At 34.0% G+C, this 17805-nt stretch overlaps 1 protein-coding gene across 50 annotated transcripts in view; it reads right to left on the bottom strand.

Annotated features, from left to right (window-relative positions):
* Nucleotides 1–17805, bottom strand: part of RIMS2 (regulating synaptic membrane exocytosis 2) — a 752291-nt gene that overhangs the window by 330000 nt on the left and 404486 nt on the right. For 25 of the 50 annotated variants that reach the window (XM_055348803.2, XM_031014115.3, XM_055348807.2 and 22 more), the window contains 6 exons: nt 12163–12230; nt 10182–10301; nt 6768–6867; nt 5825–5948; nt 3565–3611; nt 274–386 (listed from right to left, as the gene is read on the bottom strand). In XM_055348803.2, the coding sequence (XP_055204778.1) occupies nt 274–386; nt 3565–3611; nt 5825–5948; nt 6768–6867; nt 10182–10301; nt 12163–12230 (572 nt within the window). Of the gene's footprint in view, nt 1–273; nt 387–3564; nt 3612–5824; nt 5949–6767; nt 6868–10181; nt 10302–11829; nt 12039–12162; nt 12231–17805 lie in introns of all 50 variants that reach the window. The other 25 variants (XM_063708909.1, XM_063708913.1, XM_063708910.1 and 22 more) reach the window with 1 other exon arrangement.

Here is a 17805-nt window from a genome sequence, read left to right as displayed (position 1 = left end):
AACTTGAATTTTGTTATAATTACTAACATAAAAAAGTTTAGGTACCTTTACAAAATGTAACTTTTATTAAATTTCAGAAAATCTAACTCTTAGTAAATGAAGCAGTATGATAAATAATCAAAATTGGATTTCAAAAATTAAAAGAATGAGAAAGTGGGAGGTTAAAAGCACAATTATGTTCTAGGAATAACTTGGTTTGTAAAAAACAAGCATCATATTTCAAAAACACTATTTGATATTCCAAAAAGAAGAGTAAATGTAATGACTACATACTGAAAGTTGTCCTGATAAGAACTGTGGGACATCCCTCAACATTCCAGGACTCATGGGAGAGGTAACAGAAATAGAAGGACGATCCATTTTTTGAGATTCAAAGGAGCTAGAACCTGAAACGATAATTACACATAACGAATAATAACAATGGCTCTTCAGAAGTATTTAGTAAGTTTTGCCATATATCTTTTAAATTATTTATTTTTTTGATGTCCACAAGATGTCATTATATAGACCATTTCTTAGACACAACATTCCAAATATTCTTAAAGGGTTTTTTTGGAAGCAAAAGTGCACTATAGGGATTCTCTTAAGACCAACAGTGAACCATTTTCTGTGCCAGTTATAGTAGAGACAGGCCTCTACCTCAGGACTTAGTTATTATCTGTTAAGTGTACTATATTCATATCTTACAATGACATATTAAGAAAAATTTAAAAGTAGAAACAAGCAGTAATCAAAACATAAATCATTAAAGCAACCGAAAGACAGACTACATTTGCAAACATTAAGAAAATAAGTCCAAAATTATTAAATTTTTAAAACGATGTCTGGCAGAATATAACAAACTGGCAGAAAGTGAGGGGCATGAAAAAAAGGAATAAAGTGTTAAATATTTATTGTCACTATTTTGATTCTTGGGGACAAGAACATTCCCTGTATGTCTGTCGTGTTCTCTCGACAGAACATTGCTGATATTCATTGAGATTCAGAACACTGGGGAAGACCTGTTTTTGTTGTTGTTGTTGTTGTTGTTGTTGTTGTTGTTGTTGTTGTTGTTGTTTTGAGACAGAATCTCATTCTGTCGCCCAGGCTGGAGTGCGGTGGCGTGATCTCGGCTCACTGCAAGCTCCGCCTCCTGGGTTCACGCCATTCTCCTGCCTCAGCCTCCCAAGTAGCTGGGACTACAGGCGCCTGCCACCACGTCCGGCTAATTTTTTGTATTTTTTTTTTAGTAGAGACGGGGTTTCACTGTGTTAGCCAAGATGGTCTCGATCTCCTGACCTCGTGATCCGCCCGCCTCGGCCTCCCAAAGTGCTGGGATTACACGCGTGAGCCACCATGCTCGGCCAGGAAGACCTATATTTAAGGGAATGGATGTATAAAAACTTAATTGGGAACACAGTGAACCTACAACACCTCTGGGACATCCAATGGGAGATGTAAAGCAGGTATGTGGAAGTACAGATGGGACCAAACGTCAAAGTAGAGACTAGTGTTGGAAATTAACCTGCAGAGTGGTATGCCTAATTGGAAATGAGGGGAAACTGCAAGCCTTGGGATTAGAAATAATGGTGATACCTTTTATATTACTAGCAAGTAGAAAGAATGAAAGCTTTCTACTAAGAAATAAGCTGGGTTTTTTTTGTTGTTGTTGTCGTTGTTGTTTTTTACAATAAAGGTTGTTAAGCTTTAGGTAGCAGGAAGACACAACAGAATGTATTCTTTGAACATCCAGGCATGTAGGGACAATGATAGCTCCTTTTGATAATGTAAACTTGGAAGTCATACAGCTGGCAATTACAACCATAAGAAGAAAATAATTTATTGAGGAACCAGGAATAAAGAGGTTTAAGGACAGGGGCTTGGAAAAAAATCAATGTTTAAAGAATAAAAGATTGGATCTAATCTGAGAAAGGACCCCTGTCTCCTCAGAAACGATTTTGGAATTATAGCCTAGGGTCTTTTTAAATAGCTAAAATAAGATAAAGGTTTCCATGCTGCTCATGCAATATCTGAGAGATGTAATAAAGGTGAATAAAAATTTTAACCTACCCCATAGGATTGTTGTAAAAATTAAATGTGATGGTATAGGTACAACATCAAGCACAGTTACAAGTACTAAATAAAATGGGAGCAATAAGGATAATGATGATAATATCATTTTATAATAATTATAATTTTATTATTTATGTTACAGTTTTATGTGATCATGATATTACTTTGGATAAAATCATTTAGCACGTAGTCAAAGATACTAAATCAAATAAGCCATGGGACCATATTGTAAAGTATAGAGCTATGGCATTCAAAGGACTACTCTGATAAAGACTTTAAAGAAACTTGTAATTGTAAATATGAAAGTAAAAAACATCTATTTTAATAGTACATTCTCAACTATTGTGGTATATAGAGAATCTGACCACTTCTCACCATCCTCATTGCTACCACCACAGTTTAAGTCACCACTATCTTGCCACTAGATTAGCCTTCTCACTAGTCTCTCTGGTTTTACCCTCAACTCTATTTAATCTATTTGCAATCTAGTAACCAGATTTTAACACTAAGTATCTACTCAAAACCATCCTAGATAGCTCCCAATTTTCCTGAAAGTAAAAGTCAAAGTCCTTACAGGGGGTTATATAGCCTATGCAATTTGCCCATTATTCCTCTATCCTCATTCATACCATTCTTCCTCTTGCTCACTCCATTTAGCTACACTGGCCTCGTTGAATTTCCTTAAACGCACCTTAGGCTTTCTTGCCATTGCATCCACCTATCCTGTACCTGGAAAGATTTCCCCCCAGGCAGCCACTCCAAATGTTTCCTTCAATCCTTCCTTCTCAGTGTGGTCTATCCTGATCAACATATTTCAAACTGCAATCCTTTTTTTCCTCTCTCCCAATATTCCTTACTGTACTCTCAATCAATAAAGTAACTTAGTTCATTGGAAAAAATTAATTTAACATTTGAAATAGCACTCAAAATAATTTTTTAAATTATAGATAAATTTGACATTAAACTTCTGTATTTATTGTTCCACTACTGCTCTGACGTTAAATCAGAACTGTTATCCCACTTTCCAAAAATATAAATTAGAATAAATGTAATTATTCACTAGTTTATTCCAAGCATTTCCCCCCACTTAATGAGGATGACGTTACAATTAGTATATTTTAAAACTAGGGGAAGTTTTGGGGATGAATTTTTGGGAGTAGTGAATATATTCATGATTTTTTGTTGGGATGATGGTTTCACAGGTATATATGTATTTCAAAACTTACCTAATTTTGTACTTTAAGTATATGCAGTTTATTGTAGTATACCTTAATAATGCTATCTAAAAATCTGTAATAAGACGTGTTTAAAAAAAACTTAAAATATTCTACATTTTTGTATTTTTTCCCACAGTGACATGAAATAATACTAAATTTTCCATCTTTATATGCTTACAGACTTGATAACAAGGTTATCATATTTCTTACTTCACATTACTAGCTAAATACTTCATCTGATCTCTGATGAATGCAATTATAAATAACGTTTTCTTCCAGCATAAATAAAACTTACTGGACTCCAGTTGTGCATGTGTGCTATCAGGTACTCGCGGTATATCTCTGAAATGATTAAAAAAAAAAAGACAGAAACTGTTTCAACAATTAATGCAACTCATATTTTTTATCATTATCAACCTATTAATAGGAGAGTGTAAAATGAAGAAAACTGTGTATAATAGTGGCATTATATAAATAAGAAACAAACAAGCCTTAGTACTTATTGCTAATAAAAGTATCCTGGGCTAACCCCAACTATTTAAAAGGAATTAAAATTCACATGCATCCATAGCATACTTTTAAAAACAGACTTTATTTTCTATGTGCCTCACTACACAATTACCCATTATAAAAAATTTGCATTCAACAAGATAACTTTTACAGATACATTTTTATTCTATTCTGCTCTTTGTTTTTTTTTTTTGTTTTTTTTTTTTTTGAGACGGAGTCTTGCTTTGTCGCTCAGGCTGGAGTGCAGTGGCGCGATCTCGGCTCACTGCAAGCTCCACCTCCCGGGTTCACGCCATTCTCCTGCCTCAGCCTCCCGAGTAGCTGGGACTACAGGCGCCCACTACCACGTCCGGCTAATTTTTTGTATTTTTAGTAGAGACGGGGTTTCACCGTGTTAGCCAGGATGGTCTCGATCTCCTGACCTCGTGATCCGCCCGCCTCGGCCTCCCAAAGTGCTGGGATTACAGGCGTGAGCCACCGCGCCCGGCCTCTGCTCTTTGGTTTTACCTGCTATTCTAAATCAGTAACATTAAAGTGCAAATAAAATATCACCAAAATAAAAAGTAAGATATTCATATTGTGATTAAAACTCATTTTATTTTATTTATTTTTATTTTTTTAAGATGTAGTCTCACTCTGTCACCAGGCTGGAGTGCAGTGGCGCGATCTCAGCTTACTGCAGCCTCCACTTTCTGGGTTCAAGCAATTCTGCCTCAGCCTAATTTTTGTATTTTTAGCAGAGACGAGGTTTCACCATGTTGGCCAGGCTGGTTTTGAACTCCTGACTTCAAGTGATCCATCCGCCTCGCCCTCCCAAAGTGCTGGGATTACAGGCATGAGCCACCGGAAACTTTTAAAATGTAGTAACATCATTGAGAAAAAGGCAAACATGTTTCTTATGGGGAATCTCAACATTACCTTGGAACTATATTTACACCAAAAGTAAGTGTATCTTTTTATTTGAGATTTGACACAAGGGGTAAATATTAATGGTTACATTCATTCAGTAAATTACATAAAGGACTATAAATTCTTTAAAATATTAAACAAAAATATGACTTGAAGATCCTTTAATACCAAGAAATATATTTGATCAATACACAAATCTTATGCACTGCAGTTTTACCATAATACAAAACTATGAAAGGACAAAATAAAAAATGAATACAATTTCAAGTGCTAGATTTAATACTTTAAAAGGAACATTTCAATAAAACTAAGCTACCACCCTAAGTTGTTTTCTTCAGCATTTTTAAAAAAGAGATAAAAATAATACAGGCCCATCATTTCCTAAATGAATTAAAACTGGACATTACCATTCTACAACAAAGGATTTCTGTAGGCTTCACCCTAGAATGCTCTTACCCCAAATCTGCATGTAATAATTCACTAACAGTAGTATTTTTCTGTTGCTTTTACTCTGATATAGGTATATATTTTACCTTGGCATGTAATGTAATTCACTTGCCTCTTTAATATTTATTGCCAATGTTTGGAAACTGTCAATTTTAATTTATAGGCATTATATTTAATGCATAGGCATTATAAAACAGAGGTATAAATTACAAAGCCAAAGAGTACTTTGGTGTTTGCTTATTTTTGGTCTGTTTGTCTACCTTGTTAAAAAAGATTTCATGTTTTTCCATAAACTATTACCTCTATGTATGAATTGTATGTCCTTTGGCCCTTTCTTTCCTATGTTGAAATCTCTATTTTGAAAAATGTAAAATTTATAGACTATAGATGATTTATAGTCTCCTTCCCCTACTAAATCCTATAACCACCTTCTAAAGTGTTACAACAAAATGAATAAACACCTAAATATTTCTTCTTCTTTTGTAATTAACTGTATATTCTACCATCTATATGATCAGATAAAGAGATCATTATTTTTGGTGTGGTGCTTTTGGTAAGGAAAGAGAACAAGTTATTGTCTACAAAATAATTCATTTCCATAAAGCAATCAGAAATTATTAAATGGCACATTACATATTGTTTAACAGTATTCAACTTCACACACATATAAAATACCGAAACCAACTTACCCAATAGGCCTTGAAACTACAAGTTCTACTTGTGGTTCAGGTTTGGATTCTAGAATGATGTTGTATACTTCCTCAAATGTGGCTCCTTGCAGTAGTCTTCCATTCCATTCTAATACTTCATCACCTATAGTGTGTGTCAGTAATAATAATCTTATACAGAAAATTTGATCTGACAAATTACACTTAAGAGCATCTTAAACTTCAATAAACTCCATAGGATAAAATAACCATTATACAATACGAAACATACTGAGAACAACAGTTCCAGTGACACAAAATTTGATGACCATGGTGATTAGTATATTTCACAGGAAAGGACAATGATCAGAGGAAAAAATTATGTAAACATTATCTCTATGGGATTTCTTAATAGAAATTCGAATTCTAAGCAACTATCAAAATCAGTTGCCTCCTTAAAGATTTTATGACTCTATACTCCAGATTTCTCAATATATGTGCAACTGAGCACCTTGTTTTTTTGTAAAGGGTTTCCAGTATCTAAATTCTCTTGTAAAAACCTTAATAATTAGTATATTATCAAATCCTCTTTAAGGTACTCAAGGATTTCTCCAACAGTATCCATTAACAAAGAGATAAGGGGTGACACACACGGTAGGAAATATGCCTTTATCCATAAAGTTTATTCTAAACTATGTTGGAATTTTCTCAAAAGAAAAAGGTCTTAGGGGAAACAAAATAGGTTAATATTAGATACAGATTAGAACACCAATCAGAAAAAAGTAAGATAAAGTCAAATAAAAATGATTTTTATCTACTATCACTCAAGAAATAATAGTTTTGCCTTTCCATTAATGAATAGAGATTTATATCTAAGTTAAATGAGCTCTTTGTTATTGTCAAATCACTTCTAAATAAATGAAAATAACTCATAACTACTAAAGTTGAATGGTTTAAATGTAAATAATCAAAGGTAAAACCCTACCTGGTCTAAGATGTCCTACAGTATCAGCTAAACTTCCTTTTTTTACTTTAGTAATAAATGCACAAAGCCGACCTGATTCAGTCATCTTTCCTCCTACAACCTGTTTAAAAGAGGAAAGTATTAACATGGGAATATTGTTAAAATGAGCATGGTTGAAGATTCAGGTAAAAAAATACCTAGAACAATTTGCAACACCTAAAACGCGAATTTAATGTACAGAAAATGATTTCTTAAATAATTTATTGTCTCTATTAGGTTAGCACATGCCCTAAGAGCTAGGTCTTTTTCACATATTCCAACTGTTTTGCCATTTAATCCATAATTTGCTGAAATGTTGCATAACTTAGAAACAACATAACAATTGGTAATTTTTGTCCTTATTCAGGAATTCTTGCTTTTGTCATTTACAAAAACATTTTACAGTATCATTAATTATATAAACATTTCTAGTTATAGATGTAAATACTTTAATACAAAACTTTTGTTTCTTTTACTATAATTAGGATATACCACCAAATTTTCATTGATAATCTTTTAGAAACATTGATAATGTGCTTAATGATGATGGATCTTTCTTGAAAAAAATTACAAAATTTACGTAATCGCATCAGAAGTAATATAAAATTCAGACCATCTGAATCCCAATTTTTCATTTTTATGTTTCTATTAAAATATAACTTTTAGAAAATGAATAAAAATGTTAGGAATAATGCTGTGGAGTCATATGTATACCTGCTGTGGAGTCATATGTATACTTGTATATCTTACAAAATTAATGCTTTGATTCTAATCAACTACCATTCAGTCAATATCTCAATTTGATGGCAAGTGAAGCAAATAATAGCAACTCACTGACTGAAATGAATTGGTTTTTCTCTTCTAAATAGAGTGAAAGTTATTTGAATTCAAAAATCATGGGGTGTATCTTATTCCATGCATTTTTTCCATAATTACAGTGACTTGCACATAGCTTCAATTCAGTTAATAAACCAATTAGTCCTATGTTTGATTCTGAAAATTAAATGTATAGCTCTTATTGACTTATATCCTTAAGTAAATATTTAAAAACTTTTTGGCTTAACAAACATTAATAATAATTAATTATACTGGCTATAATGATTATTGATATCTTAAAGCTTGCCAGACACTTTACTAAATGTTTGTATGTTGATTTATTTAATCATATTACAACAATTCAATTATCCTCATTGAACAGGTAAGAAATCTAAAGCTAAGAGAAGTTTATTTGTCCGGTTTCACGTAACTAGTAACTCCTATATTTGGAATTGAAGCCAAGACTTCCTATTCTTTATTCTAACACTATAATAGGCATATCTGGATTAAAAAAAATTGTTTTTAAGACAAAGGGTCTCACTATTTTGCTCAGGCTGGACTTGAAACCCTGGGCTCACGCAATCCTCCTGCCTTAGCCTTCCAAGTAGCTGGGGCTATAGGCACATCTCACTGTCCCTGGAAATGGTCAAATCTGAATTTAAATCCCACCATCGTCACCATCTTGTGACCATGGGTAAGTTAAACACCTTTCTAAGCCTATTTCTCATCTATTGTGAGTGTTCTAGGATAACAGAGATAAAATGCTCAGGTTGAGTGCAAGCACATGGATGCCACACAATAAATGTTAGTAGTCTGATATAGTTTGGATGTTTGTCCCTGCGCAAATCTCATGTTGAATTGTAATCCCCAATGCTGGAGGTAGAACCTGAGGAGAGGTGTTTGGATCATGGGGCAGATCCCTTGTGGCTTGGTGCTGTCTTTGTGATAGTGAGTTCTTGCAAGATCTGGTCATTTAAACCTATGTGGCACCTTGCTTCCCACTCCCACTCTCTCTTGCTCCTGCTTTTGCCATGTGACATGCGTACTCTCCCTTCACCTTTGACCATAATTGTAAGCTTCCTGAGGCCTCCCCAGAAGCCAAGCAGATGTTGGCATCATGCTTCCTTTAAAGCCTGCAGAACTATGAGCTGATTAAACCTCTTTTCTTTATAAATTACCCAGTCTCAGGTATTTCTTTACAGCAATGCAAGAAAGACCTAATACACAGCCCAATTCCACCTACATCCAAAGTTTCCTAATATCTCTTATATTCTACAGGACAATTTTTATAGGAATGGCTTAGCTCTAAAACATTTACTTTTTTTAGAGAGAGACAGAGTCTCACTCTTTTGCCCAGGCTGGAATTCAGTGGTGTGATCACAGCCCACTGTAACCTCGAACTCCTGGCAATCCTCCTGCCTCAGCCTCCTCAGTAGCTAGGACTCCAGGCATGTGCTTCTATGTCCAACTAATTTAAAATTTTTTGGGCTGAGCGCAGTGGCTCACGCCTGTAATCCCAGCGTGCTGGGAGGTCAAGGTGGGCGGATCACAAGGTCAAGAGATCAAGATCATCCTGGCCAACATGGTGAAACCCCGTCTCTACTAAAAATACAAAAAAAAAAATATATAGCTGGGTATGGTGGTGTGCGCCTATAGTCACAGCTACTTGGGAGGCTGAGGCAGGAGAATCACTTGAATCCAAGAGGCGAAGGTTGCAGTGACCCGAGATCATGCCACTGCACTCCAGCCTGGGACATACAGCGAGACTCCATCTAAAAAAAAAAACAACAAAAAAAAGTTTGCTAGAGACAGGACTTCACTATTTTGTCTAGGTCGGTCTCAAACTCCTGGTCTAAATCAATTTTCCCACCTGGGCCTTACAAAGTGTTGTGATTACAGGCATGAACCATGACACCCAGCATATTCTTTATTCATTTCAGGTTTTAATTGGTTATACTAGATGCACAAAAACCAAACAAAGCTCTATTTAATGTATTTACCAAATAATTTTCTGGTATTTTACTGTAAAACATAAATCAATATTTCTATTTAATCTCCCAGCATAATTATTTTTGTTTTTAGAATTCAAACAGTACTCTCTCTTAAGTGCACATATGCACATACACATACACACACACATTTTACAGCATTTATACAAAATTATATATATACATATGCAATATACATATATATACATATTACATTTCCCAAGTTTTCATTTTCAGTAATTATTAAAAAACTATCACTTTAATAAAATATAAACATAGATTTTGACTTAAAGAATAAACTATAATTAAAATACATTCGACCACTGTATTTAAGATTCAAGTAGATCTTAATGAGGTTACTTTTAGTGTCTTCCAAATTTATATATATACAAGTATTTCTGTGGAATTATGGCAACTTCTTAAATAATAGTGGGAAAATGAAATGTTTTAGATAATGAGTGCGAATCTTCACAAACTATTGAAAATGGAAAAATACACTACTAAACTGGTACAGGTTGAAAGAGTTATCCTTTGCTTTTCTGGTAAATCTGTAAGAGTATAGAGCCAAAATCTCATACATTTTATTACATACCTTCAAGCCAAGCATTGCTCCTGAATCTCGAGGTACACTTCCATCTTTTAGACGCTTATTTAATAAAATGCGACCAATTAAACGATCTCCATCTTTAGAGGGTTGCCAGGTTACAGGGTGCTGACATTTTGCATCAACAAACAAAATAAATAAATACAAAATAAATAAATGATTTTATTTATCGTTTTATGACAAATGATCTCTGATTGTATGACCTCTCTAAACTTCAGAATTTCAGTGTTATGATTACACAAACCAGCTTTCATTTCAAAGCACTGATCATAAGGGTGTACTATATTATGCTTATAACCTCAATATAATCTCAAAGTTTTTTTCAAAATCCAATTACTTCCAATTCTTACAGTTCTCTAACGCAATACTGAAGTTATATAGCTCTACAAAATCTGAGAAATTTTGAAAATGCATGCAACTCTAATTATCTACATGCTGAAATATAAAAATTCACGGGCAGAAAAGATGCAGTGAAATTCTATGCAAGTGAATTCATTTAAAAATGAAAATTTCCTCTTCAAACACTTTTGGAAGATTTTGAAAGCCTGTATTACAGTAAAAATTTAAAAGTCAAATCATATTAAAACATTACATTTGAGCCTATGATGAGGGCTTTTTTGCATAGGTTTCTAGATTAAAATAATAAAGTGTACACAAGCCCCAATAAATTCCCAGTTGAATCTGCATGGGAGAAACAGGCTTCATCTACAGGTGAGAATAGATTACAGTTCTCATTTCTCAGAGGTTCTTTCATGATTCTTTCAGGTCTTTGATCTATTTAGTAAATTACCTTTACTAGATAATTCAATGATATCCATTGTTAAATAACCTTGAAAACATTAGTAGTTTCTTTCTTTCTCAGGGCTGAACCAAGGCCTCTGTAAATAATGACAGTATTCTGTTATGAATGATATTCTAAGTAAGGAAAGTAAATGATTTGTGTAATCATAGTTTCACAGTTATCAAAAAGTAACAGGCATATCTTCATGCAAAATTTAGCAGGCAAAACACAAGTTCCAGTCAATTACATCTATATTGTAAAAAGATATCAAAAGTTCCACTATCCTAAGAGCAACAATGATAAATATCAAAGCAGATGGCAAGGGCTCTAATACTAATTAATACCACATTAAAATGCTATGACGATAAAACAAAAGACCAAAATGACAGTGAAAGGGAAAAAAGAAAAACAACTTTTTCTGTGCAAACAGACCCAATTATCTCCCTTTTGCCTGGGATTCAAACTATTAATAATTTAATTTTCATCCCAAGGAAAATATATGCAAACAATCAAATAAGCCAATCCAAAACTTATTTATTATTTGTGGTTTTTAATAACATTACAAAGTTCTCTCATGCGACAAAAGACAAAACATTCCTTTGTTCCTAAGTTTTATTTTCATATACTTATTTTTTGGTATGCCGTCAAACAATAAAAACAGCAAAGCAAGCAAGAGGTTTTTTTTGGTTTGTTGTTTGTTTAGTTTGGTTTTGTTTTTCTTTTCTGCACCTTAAGAAATGCTACAGTGACCCTTGAGATGCCCTGTCCTTTTATTATGTTCTGTTTTAATGAGTGACAGAGAGCAAACGAAGACCAAATGAGCAGGTTAAAAGGCAGGCTCCACAATCTCAGTACCTTATCACTATGGCTATGCTCCTCGTTAAGGGTTGTGCTACTACACGTATCTACCCCAGAGTCCTTAATCTGAGGTTCAGACCATTCCAAATCCTCTTCCAAAGAGTGGCCACCAAAGTACATCATTTTCTTTTGTCTCTCAGACCTGGTGTTAGAGTCCAACAAAACTGCCTGCTCACTAGTTTTTCTTTTTCCCTTTTGACTGTCCCCTACAGGTATGGGATAAAAAAAAAAAAAAAAAAAGATACAAAAAAGAAACATGCAAAGGTGTAAATAAAAAAGGAAAAGTGAAATGATAACGAAAATTAAATAGTAAGGCTCCACATGTCTCACCAAAGACATTGGGGATGCCTCACTGCTATGCCAAGACGTATGATCCAACCAGTTGTAATCCATGTCTCCTGTGAGAGTCAGACAAAAGAGTGCAGTAAAGGAGATGGTGAAAAAAGGGACAGACAGAGACATTATAAACATTTTAAACTGTGTGATCCTGTCTGGTCTCAAGAACTTTGTCTGTAGCACTCACTATACATACATATATATATATGTATGTATAGTGAGTGCTATATATATGCCAAAAGAAAGCTAATATTCAAAAAGTAAAATTTATAGAAAGTATAATATAAAGTTTATATCTCTAGACAGACCCTACAAAACAAAAGTCCTGCAAAAAGAGAAAAAGCTAATAATAAACAGAAATAGAAACACAAAATGTATATGCTGAAAAAGACTATTAGTTATGACTGTTATTCACGCCATATATTTTTTTTACTCCTATGCTGGTCTAAAGACATGAGTTTGTTCTCCAAAGATTAAGGGACATTTAAAAAGTTTACGTTGGTTTGCAATAGCCAGTATTTTAAAAAGCCAAATAATTAAATGTCCTTTCTGAAATGCAATATGATATTCTTCATCATGCTAAAACCTCCTAAGAAATTTGTGTCGTTAAAAAAATTGTTTTCACAAAAGATTAATTTGTATGAAAATTATAAAACAGGTTCATTCAATATCCATTAGTAAAAATAAACTTTACTTAAACATCATGAATCACTTAATATTTTGAAATAATTTTTCCACATTTTTCAGAAATCACATTCTTATAATAATTATAAAAAATTTTGTCAGACAATTTATGTAATTGGCAACTAAGAATGTATATCCACCATTTCCCAAACTTACATGCTTATTTGCTCAGTATTTCAAAATATAAAATATTTTTTATCTTAAATTTTTTAGTCTATATATGTACATATATCTTTTAAAATTCTATTTATAATTTTATTTTTCTAAAAATACTTACTGAACACCTTCCATTTGGTATGTACTGTGCTAAGCTCTACTTGAAAGGGTAAAATAATGAAATATGCTTACAACAGAGTAGGGATAGAGAAACAGATCATCAGTGTCATATAGAAAAATACAAGATACTATGAAAGAATACAATAAGATCTAGTTTAGACTTTGGGGTCAGCAAACACCCCTCAAGTAATAATGTTTAAGATGAGAACTGAAAGATGTGACATGGTGCTATAAAAGAACTGAAGGAACACCATGGTTTCTGAACCAAAAAGAATGAAGAAGAATATAGTATTAAGTGAAACTGGTAAGGCAGCACAGAACAACTTAGGTAGGTCTTTCTATTTCATATTAAAGATTTTAAATTTCAAACACTGAAGGATTTTAAGTGAAATGGTGACATAATCTGATTAACATTTTAAAAAGAATGAATATAAGTACTATACAGAGACTAGGTTGTATGACACCAAAAGTTAAAAGACATTTACAATAACCCTTGGGAAAGGTAATTATGGCTTGAATAAAGATAATAGCAATAGACATGGTAAGAAAAGAGGGATTGAGAGATGTTTTTGAAGTAGAAATAACAGTGTTAAGAAAGACTAAAGAGTCAAGGTTAACTCCCCGGTTTCTGGCATTAATAACTGAATGGAAGAAAAAATTTATGAGATGGAGAAGACTGGAGGAAGAGCACTTCTTGTTAGGGAAGGGTAACAGGGAATTACTCTATTTCATAAAATATATGATGCCATTGAGTATAGGATTCATAACTTTCAGGATATAAAATGATAAAAATGTACATCTGAGAATGTATTAAATATGGTGGTTGATTTTTGATATATTATTTGAACCTAGTGGACATATAAGAAGGAATCTGGTCAAGGTGTAATAAAACTTAAAGTTTTGGCCAGGCATGGTGGCTCACGCCTGTAATCGCAACACTTTGGGAGGCTGATGCAGACGGATCACGAGGTCAAGAGATGGAGATCATCCTGGCCAACATGGTGAAGCCCCATCTCTACTAAAAATACAAAAAATTAGCTGGGCATGGTGGTGCACGCCTGTAGTCCAAGCTATTCGGGAGGCTGAGGCAGGAGGATTTCTTGAACCCGGGAGGCAGAGGTTGCAGTGAGCTGAGATTGCGCCACTGCACTCCAGCCTGGAGACAGAGCGAGACTGTCTCAAGAAACAAAACAAAGGCCGGGCACGGTGGCTCACGCCTGTAATCCCAGCACTTTGGGAGGCCGAGGCGGGCGGATCACGAGGTCAGGAGATCGAGACCATCCTGGCTAACACGGTGAAACCCCGTCTCTACTAAAAAAAAAATACAAAAAATTAGCCGGGCATGGTGGCGGGTGCATGTAGTCCCAGCTATTCAGGAGGCTGAGGCAGAATAGCGTGAACCCGGGAGGCGGAGCTTGCAGTGAGCCTGGAGCGCGCCACTGCACTCCAGCCTGGGAGACAGAGCGACTCCGTCTCAAGAAAAGCCATAAAAAATAAAAATAAAACAAAAAAAAAAAAACACAAAAAATTCAAAGTTTTGATCTGGAGACATAAATTGGCAATAATTAACATATAGACAGGAGTATGTGAGATCATTTAGAAATAGAGGGTAAAATAAGGTATGAAGAGAACCCAAACTGAATTCTAACATTTAGGGTTTGATTTGAGAAAAAACAAAAAAGAGAAAAGATTCAGAAACAGCATGCAGAGAAAAAAAAGGAAGGAAGGAGGGAGACAGAGGGAGGTCTACAAATCAAATAGAGTTTCCTAAAACAAAGAAGAAATCAACTACACTGAATGATTTTTACGTATCAAATAAGATGAGGAGGTGAAAAATATGCATTGGATTTGTCAATCATGAAGATTAGAAAAGATGTCAGGAAGAACAATTGGATAGAATGATGAAAATTAAAATCAGGTTGAAGAAACTGAAGAACCAAGGGAAGTAAAAAAGTAGAAAAAGTTGTGTGTAAATGAATGGTTCTCAAATTGCAGTCCTCAAAATGGCATCATCAGCAACACCTGGGAACATGTTAGAAATGTAAATTCTTGGGTGCCACCCTAGACTTAATGAATCAGAAACTGTTGGTGGGCCTAGCAGTCTATATTTTAACAAGCCTTCCAGATGATTATGGTCAGATGTTTGAGAATTACTGGAGGCAATTCTTTTAAGAAACTAATTTATGAAAGAGAATAGGCTTTATTACCTAACACACACAATATGCAATTTGTAGAAAGAACCCCATTCTTTAACCTGTGGGCTAGAGAAGTGCTTCCCAAGCTTTTTCATGGCACAAATAATTACAATATTGGTAAAACACACTGGAGTATATGGAGATGACCAGTACATGGGATACTTAATGCCCATGCCTGGATGGCTACCCAAAAAGCTAAGTGTATCTATGTCTCGGAAAACCTGTAGCCCTTTCAAAATACAGTATTGTCCCATAACAAAGCATTGACAAATCTGTGCATTAGAGATAAAACAGTATGAAGCCTGAAGCCTGTAAATAAAAATTCTTAACTGGTTTATGTGACAGTAAGAAAATTCAGCTCAAAATTTCTCTTCTCCCTCTGTGCTTGCAACCTACCAAAAAGGCAGAAATGTAATTCTTTTTCTCTGAAAATAAAAAAACATAAGCTGTTTAACCATTTGAAACTAAAGCAAAAACATCTGATTGACAAAAAAACCTGTCATATAGGCTGTGTGCAGTGGCTCACGCCTGTAATCCCAGCACTTAGTGAGGCCGAGGCGGGTGGATCACCTGAGGTCAGGAGTTTGAGACAAGCCTGGCCAACCTGATGAAACTCCGTCTCTAATAAAAATACGAAAACTAGCTGGGCATGGTGGCATGTAGCTCCCAGTCCCAGCTACTTGGGAGGCTGAGGCAAGAGAATCATTTGAACCCGGAAGGCGGAGGTTGCAGTAAGCTGAGACAGTGCCATTGCACTCCAGCCTGGGCAACAACAGAACGAGACTTCATCTCCAAAAACAAAAACAAAACAAAACGAAACAAAAAACTGTCATGTATAAGTACTAACTAAACACTTGTTGAATAAGTAAAATTAGTGTCCCTGTAAGAATAAGATAATTAATGGTAATTCATATACAAAATAGTCCTAAAAACTATTAAGACTATTATTATAGACCTAATAATAGTTTCCACTGGATATTCTTATTTTTTGCAGCTTAATAGTACAGAACTAAGATAATAAAATATCTTTCTTTAGTAACAGTACAAAAATGTATTATTGGGCTTTCCAGTTCTAGTACAAGAACTAGAAAGCACATAAAGAACCAAATGGAAATTTTAGAACTAAAAAATAACTGAAATATAAAAGCAAATTGATGGGCTCAACCACAGAATGGAGAGGACAGAGGAATGATTCAATGAACTTGAAGATGGAACAATAAAAATGACCCAATCTGAAAAACAGACAGAAAACAGACTACAGAAAAAAAAAAAAAAAAGAAAAGAAAATGAACGGAGCCTCAAGGGCCTAAGAAACTATAGCAAAAAGTCTAACACTCATATCATTGTAAGTCCAGGAGAAAAGAAAGTGAATGGGCTTAAAAAAAAAAAAAGTATTCAAAGAAATAAAGACTGAAAATTTCCCAAATTTGGCCAAAGATATAAGCCTACAGATTGAAGAAACCATGTAAAACCCTATACAAACAATACCCAAAGACATCTGTTACAAGATACACCATAATCAAACCAAAACTAAAAATGAAATATCTTAAAAGCTCCAAGAAAAAAGCAACACCTTACCTAAAGGGGAAAAACAATTCAAATGATAGCCAACCCCTCATCAGAAACCTTAGAGGCCAGAAGGAAGTGGTACAATATTTTTCAATTGCTAAAATAAGAGAAATGTCAACCTGAATTCTAAATATGATGAAATTATCTCTCAGAAATGAATGAGAAATATATTCTCAGGCAAAAGAAAACAAAGACAATCTGTCACCAGCAGATCTACCCTAAAAAAATAACTAAAGGAAGTTCTTGAAACAAAAGAGAAACAAAAAAAGAAGGAATCTGAAAGTATCAAGAAGAAATAAAGATACTAAACAAAAATGGGTTTTCTTCTCCTCTTGAGTTTTCTAAATTATGTTTTTGATAATTTAAAGTGCAGAACATACATTGTCTGATGTGGTTTTCAACATATATAAAGAAAATATTTAAGACAAGTCCATTATGAGATAAGGGAGAAAATAAAGGAATTTAAATGACTTAAGGTTTCTACATTCCAGTCTAGTTAAACGTCAGCACCAATACAAGGTGATAAGTTGTGTACATGTAATACATTACCTAAAGCAACCACACAAAAAAACCTACAAAAAGAAATACACTTAAACATTCTAGCTCAATCAAAACACAGTTCACAAAATGTTTAAAAAAAATGTTCAAATAACCCGTAGGAAGGCAAGGAAAAGAAAACAACAAAATGAACAATAGAAGGAACAAACAGAAAACAAAAAAGAAAATAACAAACTATAAATGAGCTGTAGACCAATATTGCTCATGATTATAAACATAGAAATCCTTAACAAAATATTAGCAAAGAGAATTCAGTGATATGTAAAAAGAATTATACACTATGACCAAATGAGGTTTATTTCTGGAATGCAAGACTGGTTGAATATTTGAAAATCAGTGTGATCCACATATTAAA

The sequence above is a fragment of the Gorilla gorilla genome, chromosome 7, assembly GCF_029281585.2.
Source record: "Gorilla gorilla gorilla isolate KB3781 chromosome 7, NHGRI_mGorGor1-v2.1_pri, whole genome shotgun sequence".
Lineage (NCBI taxonomy): Eukaryota > Metazoa > Chordata > Mammalia > Primates > Hominidae > Gorilla > Gorilla gorilla.
Note: the sequence above shows the minus strand (reverse complement) of the source record. Positions and strands in the feature narration are given on the sequence as shown.